The 10004-nt window shown below is 43.9% G+C and overlaps 1 protein-coding gene across 1 annotated transcript in view; it reads left to right on the forward strand.

Annotated features, from left to right (window-relative positions):
* The window catches only part of LOC106809353 (ankyrin repeat and fibronectin type-III domain-containing protein 1-like), a 34942-nt gene that overhangs the window by 18126 nt on the left and 6812 nt on the right, over positions 1-10004 (forward strand). The window contains exons 7-10 of the mRNA XM_014812417.1: positions 24-190; positions 643-795; positions 8665-8819; positions 9447-9547. Of these exons, the coding sequence (XP_014667903.1) occupies positions 24-190; positions 643-795; positions 8665-8819; positions 9447-9547 (576 nt within the window). The remainder of the gene's footprint in view (positions 1-23; positions 191-642; positions 796-8664; positions 8820-9446; positions 9548-10004) is intronic.

Genomic DNA, 10004 nt, shown 5'->3' on the forward strand with positions numbered 1-10004 from the left:
TGATTGACGACGTCGTATCGCAGGAGAAGGTCAACTATCACCGGGCGTGTCATCAGGTGTTGGATCGGGGTCTGTACCTGGGCTATCTGAAGCTACGGAGCTCGGTGGACCTGCTGCGCGTGCTCGTGCGCGAAAACACACCCAACGTGCTGCCGCACGTCAAGATTCGAACCAATCCACACGTGTCTAGGTAGGTGCTGACTGCAGCGACAGGTAGTGCTCGCGGCAGGCATACATCATATGATACTTTCTTCTTCGTCTTACTTTCTCTCTCGCAATGTTGTATTTTCGTGTGGGCAATGCGAGCAAAGTTCTAATTAGTGATCTCCATCTGTAAACACTGTCAGCATGCTCATTTTTAACTGTGATGGTAATTATTCCTATTAATATTGTCGTTTTTATGATTATTATGATTATTATTATTATTGCTGGTGTTGCTGCTGTTGTCGATGGTGATCTTGCTGTTGCTGCTGTGTTTGATTTTGTTAACTTTGTTGCACATATGATATTTTAATCGCTATTTTTTCATTAAAATTAACAGTGTTTTTTTAGATTTTGTTAGTTCATGATCTGCAATTATCAAAACTGCAGTCTTCCAGAAGTTGCGTTATCTCAGTTCGTGCTCTTGATCGGATATTGCAGAGTGGAGTGGGAGTGGCTGCAAAATCTCGATGCCAATCAGGTGAAAGGTCCACCGACTGCAGTGCAGCAAAGATTCCAAGAGCTCATCAAAGATGCGACCGTTCAGCTGCTTGAAGAGCTGGGGGTTACTGAAGACCAAGCAGTCAGCCACAGGTACGCTGCAGTAACGCACACACGGGTGACTGCTCACACATGCTATGTGCATTGCATGATAGTTAGGCAAACCCTGTTAGCGCTCACCTCTGTAAAGGGCTCTATTATGGGGGGGGGAGAGTTCTCCACGGGTGGCAGTTATTTAATAACACCACTACTGTAGAATTAATAACCACTGTAAAAAGGAAACTTCTCGAATTTTGTAGCTTGTACACAGGCTAGCCGATAACTATGGTGTTCCGAAATTGCCATCGCGCGTCGTGCGATTCAAATGTGCGACGTCGCGCACGACGTCGCACATTTCTGTTTCATAATTGCCGTCGCGGTACGCAACCGTGCCATGTTGTGGTACTAATGGCCTGGTTGAGGGGATCTTCGTTTTTGAGGTCTTCGTTTTCGAGGTCTTCGTTTTCGAGGTCTTTAGTCTTCGGTCTTCGTTTTCGAGGTCTTCGTTTTCGTAACACCCTCTCTCTATAGATATAATAGCGCTGATGTCTGCTCAATTTTAGTATCTCTCGTTGCTCTTGATCTGCAAACTTGTCGCTCGCACGTTCTGATATAAGCTATAGAACGCTGCTACACGCCGGTAGATGTATATATCTGATTATCAGAACACCGCCGAATATATTCCGAATAATTATATATACGAACACTATAACTATACAATATATATATACATAGTTTTAGCTTTTTATATATATATATTATACGGTGCGTGCATGAGCCAGCACGTTACTCCGTTTCATCGGATCTTCGGTCAGTCAGGCCCCCAGTAGTTCAAAATTTCCCATCCCGGATCTCCAACCCTCCCCCTATATTATGGTCGTTAGCTCTATCGCGCGTAGCCTTGCGGTGCTGAAGACCTAGTCCAGTGTAAACCTATTCATTTCTGGCTAACTTCGTATGATAGGTGGTATAAAGGTATTGGTCACCTCTCCTATATTGCCTGAGCTCACGCTGTGATATGTGAATGCCGGACGGGGCATGCCGAGGACATCCATGAACAAGAATTTGCCTTACGTGCACATTTGATCACGGAATTATAGTAAGCCCCCCGCACATGCTGTGGAACTTGCTGCCGCCTCGTTCCAAACGTGGTGGGATATGGCGCAGCACAGTTCAATGCCCGTGCGCGGATGCAAAAATCTGCGTCGTAGTTGGAAGATCATCATACGTGTTTGATATTTTCTTCTTTTTTTTTAGTCTGGAAGATTGAACAGAGTGCTGCGGAGTATGGCATGTTTTTTTTTGTTTCATTATTTAAATTTCAATTTTGGTGGTTTTAGGTTGTTTTATCACATATAACATTCACGCGATCGAAAGCTTGGATTCACGGATTGAATGCTTCCGATTCACGGATCGAATGCTTTGATTCACGGATTTCGCAATGCTTCGATCACGGATTGAATGCTCCGATTCACCGGATCGGAATGCTCGATTCACGGATCGAATGCTTCGATTCACGGATCGAAGCTTCGTATCCGTGAAATCGAAGCATTCGATCCCGTGAATGTTATATTTGTGATAAAATAATATGCTGCTGCTGCTGGTGGTGGTGTAGTGTTGATGGTGCTGCTTGCTGATGGTGGTGTTGACGTCTGTTTCTGTTGCTGCTCTGCTGCTGCTGGTCGGTGTGTAATGTGCTGATGTTGTGGCCTGTTGACTTGCTGCTGCTGGTGGTGGTGGCGGTATTGATGTTGCTGCCTGATGCGTGGCGGTGCTACTTGCAGCCTGTTTTGTATTCGTTGCCTCTGAATCTGGTCTCAGTTTTAGTGGGATCTAACGCAGGAACATACTTTGGAAATTTCATACTGGGACTAGGGGCTGTTTGTACGATGGTTTTATGCTAACGAAAGCTTCATTCACGACGTCTGTAATCCAAACGAACGATATACGGCTAGAGAGCAGAATAACATAATGTCTCTGTTATTAAATAACATCTCTATTGTTCACTCCTGATAATATTGCTTGCCAATCTCTGAAGACCTACCTACATAATATAACTTGTATAGACGTGCAATATCACAGATTGCGTTAATGAACATTATCTCTCGCGCAGCATTCGTTCTCCTAAAATTAACGGTGAGAAATATCAGCTGCGTAGATATTACATCTGAAGTGGCCGGCATACATCGAAGCACATAGAAGTACATCGAAGTACCAGTCTGTTCTGCTAGCATCTGTGATAAATACGACATACGCATATACGCTATTCTATGACACTATTTGTCATAGGAAGATTCTTCCTATGACAAATATTGTTGTATGTGTTGTGCGCATCATAGGAGTTTAGGAGCGCTATTATGAACGCAAGCAGTGAATTTCAGCTGTAAAGCGGAACGAAGCTGACTCGCCAATATTTGTCATAGGAAACATAAAGAATATTTATATGACAAACAGTGTCATAGGAGAGCGTATATGCGCTTATAGCTAACGCGTGTAGTGCATACACTACTAGTATACTACATACAAATACAAGAAAAGATTCATATTAATTAATCATTTTATGGCATGCATAGAATTACATAAAAAATAATCATACTACTATTAGATCTATATAGACCTACATGTAGATTTCATCGTTTACTTCATGTTTACTACATGTTTATTTCATTCCACGCGTGCAGTGTGGACTCAAACACCACATATGTTGAAATGTCATGTTGAAATGTCACGTTGAAATGTCAACAAATAAGGTTAAACTAAATTATATTCAACACAAAATATGATATTGAGCACAAATGAAATAACAAAACCAAAAGCAATCAGCGTTCGTCAATAGCGTTCGTTCGTATATGCGTGTGCCTGTACGTATGCTACTTCGCTCCTTCTCACAGGGCATTAAATAATATCGGTGTTCGGTGTTGTTCGATGATCAGTGTCAGATGAATAAATATCAAGTAATGTGAGATCAAATGATACCCTGGTCACTGCGCCAAATTATACACTGCGCGCTATCGGCTCGTGTTCGTTGTATAGCGTTCGTTGTTGTACCTTGCGATGTGTGTATGGTTTCCTAGGTTCTGTCCGGCTGGTATCAATGTTCTTCTTGCGGATTGCATGAGAGATGTGAGTTTTAATGAGTAGACTATCAGTGTCACACAGTAGATACAAACAAGTGATTGTGGTGAACGGACTATAGGTTTATTCTAGCAAATCAGAAAGTCACTACACAGACTAGATGAATGCCGGGAGCACACGAAAACACGGCTTTTCACGATGATAACTATTGCGATGGCCCTCTCTGACTCTGGAACGCGCATGGGGGATTTATGTCACTAAATGGCGACACTTACGGTAATGTGGGGCGTGTTCCGAGGGTTTGGCCTCACTCCCGGGGAGTATCTTGTTCTTTTCGCTTAGTCATACGTGTGTCGCTAAAAGCTAGCGACCGTAAAGTGTAAACGCTATGGTGGACTAGAAATCTAATAATGTGGACGCTTTTAGCTTTGCACCAAGATGACGATGACGTCCTTCTCTGCGGAGGGTCTTTTAATATTACAAATACGTACCCGCATGAGTGAAAAGACACACACATTATTTATCTAAAATTTCAAGTGAGCTTTCGTGATATCGCTGCTCCTTTAATATAAGCAATACGGACACGTGTCGGAGGGCCGCTTGTCATGGCGGTCGCTCCCTTTCCAACTGTCCTGGCTGCCACCTGTAACGTCGGGTCGGGCTATCCATATTCTCTCCACGAGTGTACGCAAACGAAAGAACTCGAAAACAAAGACCAAAAGCCCAAAGACCTCGAAAACGAAAGACGCAAAAACAAAGACCACCATCAACCAGGCCATTATACCACAAAAATCAAGGTCTTCTTGTGCCCTGGACGTATAAAATATGGTATTTTTTGCAGTTGATTAGGGTCTTCGTTTTCGTAATTTTGGGTGTCAAATCACGAAAACGAAAGACCCCGCCTAGATTCATCGATAAGCAACGGATTCGCTCAAAAATACAGTACGAAGAACATTCAGCAAAATTACTCCTCATGCTTGCGGAAACCTGATTAATTTTGTCCCATTTTGATCAGCCGCCTTTTCAGAGTCTAGGACAGACCAGAGTAATAATATAATAATTGCTTTATTGGCATTCTTGTAACAACATATTTTACATTTGAATATATGATCCCAAATAAAAGAAATATGAAAAAGAGTATATTGTGATGAAACACAAAATGACGCTAAATTTTAATAACGTTATTACTAAAAACTGAATTCGCAAACAATCGAAGAGCTTCAACTTTAATTAGTAACGTTAATTGATAAGAACGATTGTTGAATGATTTTCGCAACCGAAGGCAGGCTCACATTAAAAAGACAGTAACTTATGTTGAAATCGATATACAGAGGATGAAAAGAACCGGTTGAATCCCTAATTTAGGAGAGCGTTCTCCAAACACCATAACACAACTTTTATCAACATATCAAACCAAGTGCATTTATCGATACAAACCTGGAGTTGCTTCAGTTTATAAAACGTGCTTGCCTCAGTTGTGCCAACGGTGTGAGCTTTAATAAGGCTTTGCGCCCTAGTTTGTTTGGCCTTATGTACGGTTACTTTCACGAGCACAATGTCCACTATTATTTTTGGTCACACGATTGGTAGATAATTAAATGTTTTTTGACGTGTTTTTACAAGAAAAACATTAATTTTACTCATTAATATAAGATATACTATCCCTATAATTGTAATCTGAGTGTAAATGTGTTAATTTTCATCTTAATATTAAAGGTACGAAGATGGTCTGGACTCCCGTAATGTAAAGACATATTTGCGAGATTTTTCGTTCTCATAAACTTTGCGATGTTTCTGTCAACGCGTTTACGAGTGAAGTTAATGTTAAGACTAATAGTTAAGAATAATTTTGGTTTCTCTGGACAAGCGGGCCCCTGGTACTAGCAGACTATTCGTCGATGTTGTGGTACTAATGGCCTTGGTTGAGGGGAGTCTTCGTTTTCGAAGGTCGTTTGCGTCTTCGGTCTTCGTTTTCGAGTTCTTCGTTTTCGTAACACCCGGAGAGAAAAAGAGAAGGGAGAGAGAGAGAGCAACGCGCGCGAGAGAGAGACGAGGCTATAACGTATGAATTTTTTCCGTTGGACGCGTTAATAGTGCATTGAAGCGTAATGAAACGTGCGCTTAGCGGCGAAAGCAAGCTACGAAATGCGAAACAAGCGACTAGGGAGCAAGCGAGAGAGAGAGAGAGCGAGAGAGAGAGAAAAGAGAGAGGAGAGCGGAGGAGAGCGCGCGCTGAGAAAGAGATGGAGAGAAAGAAAGAGAGAAGCGCGAGATCACGCGCGCACGGTGAGGAGAGAGACAGACAGAGAAAGAGAGAGAGAGAGCGAGAGAGCTGAGTCAAATCAGAATAAAATTCTTCGTGAAAATTTGACAGCCATAATTCTGTTGTATTGCTAAAGGGATGCGAATAATTAGGGTCTTTGAGTCTATACTTCTATTAAAAACAATATAAATAACTATTCTCAATAATACCGCCACCTATATAAAAAAGAAAAGAAAACTGTGGTACATAATGTTTACAGCGATGCATTATTGAAATACATCCATGAAACAAGTGTATACAAACAAACAGTCAACCTTCCCACCTGCAATCATAACCGCTAAGCCCAACGTGTAATGGAGGGATATGCCTCACTGTGTCGAAAATGTTCAAACGTTCAATTGTTCAAATTTAACAGTTCGTTTAAGGCATTTAACGTTCAATTGCATCGATTGATTGTTTCAATTGAAGAGTCAATTTAATCATTTCCAAACGTTCAATTTGATTCGATGTGATTGTTCAAATTGATCCGATTGATTGTTCAATTCGAACAGTCGTTTAATCATTCAACGTGTCAATGGAGCAATTAAATAACAAATTGCCAAATTGGAATCGCCGAATGACCGAGTTTGACGACATTGACGAATTTGGAGTTGACAAATCAAAGGCACCACGATACTGAATACGCCGTATTGAATCATGGAATGAAGCGCAATTGGCGCCGAGACAGCGCTCTCTCGTTATCCGCCAAAATCAAACGTATACCTACTGACATACGCGCACAGGACGGCATGACGGAACCGCGGTAAGCGCGTTACGTTGCTAGGAACGCAATCGGCCGGACCGGCACCAACAAGTCTGCGGTCTCCCAGCTACCGCAACAGTGCCCGAACCCTCCCAACCGCCCTCCCCGTGTACCCGCCCTGGTACGTGAGGTACCCGCGCTTGTACGTGCGTGTATCTGCGTTGTACGTGCGTGAGTTATCCGTCGTGTGAACGTGCGTTACGGCGTGTACCCGCGGGCACACGCAGAAGGAGAGAGACAGAGATGAGACGAAGAGAGGCCGGCTCTGATGATGCGCGCTGCGAGAAGAGAGAGGAGACGAGAGCGGAGCGAGGAGAAGAGAGACAAAGAAGAGAGAGAAGAGAGCTTGAGAAAGAGATGTAGAGACGAGAGAGACGAGAGAGAGGGAGAGAGCAGATGATGAGGAGAGGAGGTGGAGGAGAGAGATATGGAGAGAGAGAGTGAGAGTACAGAGAGAGAGAGAAGAGAGAGAGAGCGAGATAGAGAAAGAGACGATGAGAGGGAGAATAAGAAGATGAGCGCGCCGAGAGAGAGCCGCAACACAACATCGTCACACCAACGGCATCGAAACGGACAAGTAAGCGTAGGCCCCAAAAAAAGAGAGCAATTATTGCGAAGCGAGCGGTCGTAACTTGCTCGCAAAAATGTGCGTTCGAAATTAGATGGCGCACGCCGCCGCGATGGCATTTATGAACACGAAGTTAAAATAAGGCGACTCGCGTTTTGAAAAAGGGCGACGTGCGCCGTTTGAAAAAGGGCGACGTCGTGCTGCTTAAAAAAGGGCGACGTCGCGTTTTTTGAAAAAAGACGACGTCGTGTTTGAAAAAGCGCGACTCGCTGTTTTGTAAAAAAGGGCGACGTCGCGTATTTGAAAATGCGCGACGTATTCGTGTTTGACAAGGGGCGAACGTCGTGGTGGAAGAAAGGAATAAAAAACACGACGGCGACGGCAATTATGGAACAGAAATGGGCGACGTCGTGCGCGACGTCGCACATTTGAATCGCACGACGCGCGATGGCAATTTTGGAACACCATAGATAACCGCAATTACAATAGTTCAAACGCAATCTTCTAACAGTGATATGCATCCACAGCCGAGAATCAGCATCTTCCCATGTGCTCTGCCTGTTCCAGGCCTGTAGCCGTGCAGTCAGTTACACGTGTAACCATAAACACATCTATGTTGTAGAGATATGTTCATTGTATACGACACTTGCGCATCTTAAAATCTTTACTCGGTTGTTTTAGGGGGCGGGGGGGTGATGTTTTATATAGATACGTGTAACGTGTACCTTTCAACGTGTAATGCTGACAGCAACAGACCGTGTGGGAGGAATGTTAGGGATATCCTGTCGTCCCGTATTTCTATTTCACACATAATTAATAATAATAATAATAATGAATGTTAGGGATATCCTGTCGTCCCGTATTTCTATTTCACACATAATTAATAATAATAATAATAATAATAACAGTTCTAATGAAATACAGTCTTAGTGATTAGGGTAAGCGCGCAGACTACTGCGGCTGACGTCATGCATTCTGATCGTCTGCGTATTCTCTACTTTCAGCTTGTACGACGTACAACACACGGCTTTGCGTAGCGGTTTTTTGGGGCGTCTGTATGTCGCGCGTCCTCGGTGAGCGCAGGACGCGGCGGCGACGACGGGGTACGTACGTGAGCGAGATAGATGCTGAGGGGCATCTCGTCGGTCGCGCGGCGAGTGCGCCTCGGCGACGTCGGCTGAAGTCATCACGTGATCTCTCTCTCTCTTCTCATAGGTTGTACGACGTCGAGGTGGTGGAGTTGTCACATGACGTCACCTTCCTCCTGCTGCTGCCACCGATGGAGGAGGTGTGCTCCGTGCCAGGACAGAGCGACCACCTTGCTCACCGAGAGGGCTTCCTCTCTCTGCCCGTGCAGATCTTCGAAATGAGTGAGTGAACTACAGTGAACTACAATGAAGTGGCTAACAGTGATCGATCGGTCCAACAACACTGAACTTAACCCTAACCCTAACCATAAGCCTGACCCTTGCCCTCACTCTAACCCTAACCCTAACCATAACCTTAAGCCTAACCGTGGCACTACCCCTTATAACCCCAACTAACGCTAACTCTAACCTTAACCCTAGCTCTAAGCATTTTTTCAGTGTAACGTGTGTGTTGATTGACACATGCTGCCAGCAATCTATTATGACAGACGGTAATACCAAATTATTAACAACGGGATGAACATCTTCGTGTCATTTTTGTTTGTAGTAACCGTGGCGTAGATTTAGCGGTACTGACATTTTACAGTCAGTACCGCTAAATCTACGCCACCGTTATGCATTATGTTTATTAATTTATTGATTTCTGGCCAAATCAATTCATTTTCCCAAACTAATTTTCATTATTTTCATCCAAGTCACTTTGCCATCGTTACAATAACATTTTAGAGCGAAAATAAATTTATCATTAAAGAATCATATCGTTAGTGGTGATAGATAGCCGGTGGCGAACTAACAGCTAAAACGACTACGGGCCGTCGGTGATGAGTGTGTTTGTTGGCATCGTTGCAGTTCACATGTGCACATATCAGAAGCCGTTTATCTGTCGCTACTCGCGCCTGTCTTCGCTGCTGGAGATGAACTCGCTGATGGCACAACACGCGCACAGAGAGGTAGGTTCTACGCTCTCTCTCTCTCTCTCTCTCTCTCTCTCTCTCTCTCTCTCTCGCGCTTTTTTCTTTTTTTTTTTGTTTTCCTCTCCTCTCTCTTTCTCTCTCTCTCTCGTCGCTCTCATCTCTCTCTTTCTCTCTCTCCTCTCTCTCTCTCTCGCCTTATCTCTCTCTCTTTCTCTCTCTCTCTCTCGGCTCTTCTCTTTCGCTCTCTCTCTTCTCTCTCTTCTCGCTCTCGCTGGTCTCTCTTCTTCTCTTCTCTCTCTCTCTCTCTCTCTCTCTCATCTCTCTCTCTCTCTCTCTCTTTCTCCTCTCTCTCTCTCTCTCTCTCTCTCTCGCTTATTCTCGCTCAGTGTGCCTATCCTTTTCTCTTTCTACCTCTGTCTCTTGTCACTCTCTCTCTCGCTCTCTCCTCTCTCAGTGTTGCTTATCCTTCTCTCTTCTCTGGTCTCTATCTCTT

The sequence above is a fragment of the Priapulus caudatus genome, unplaced genomic scaffold (assembly GCF_000485595.1).
Source record: "Priapulus caudatus unplaced genomic scaffold, Priapulus_caudatus-5.0.1 Scaffold347, whole genome shotgun sequence".
NCBI classification, from domain to species: domain Eukaryota; kingdom Metazoa; phylum Priapulida; class Priapulimorpha; order Priapulimorphida; family Priapulidae; genus Priapulus; species Priapulus caudatus.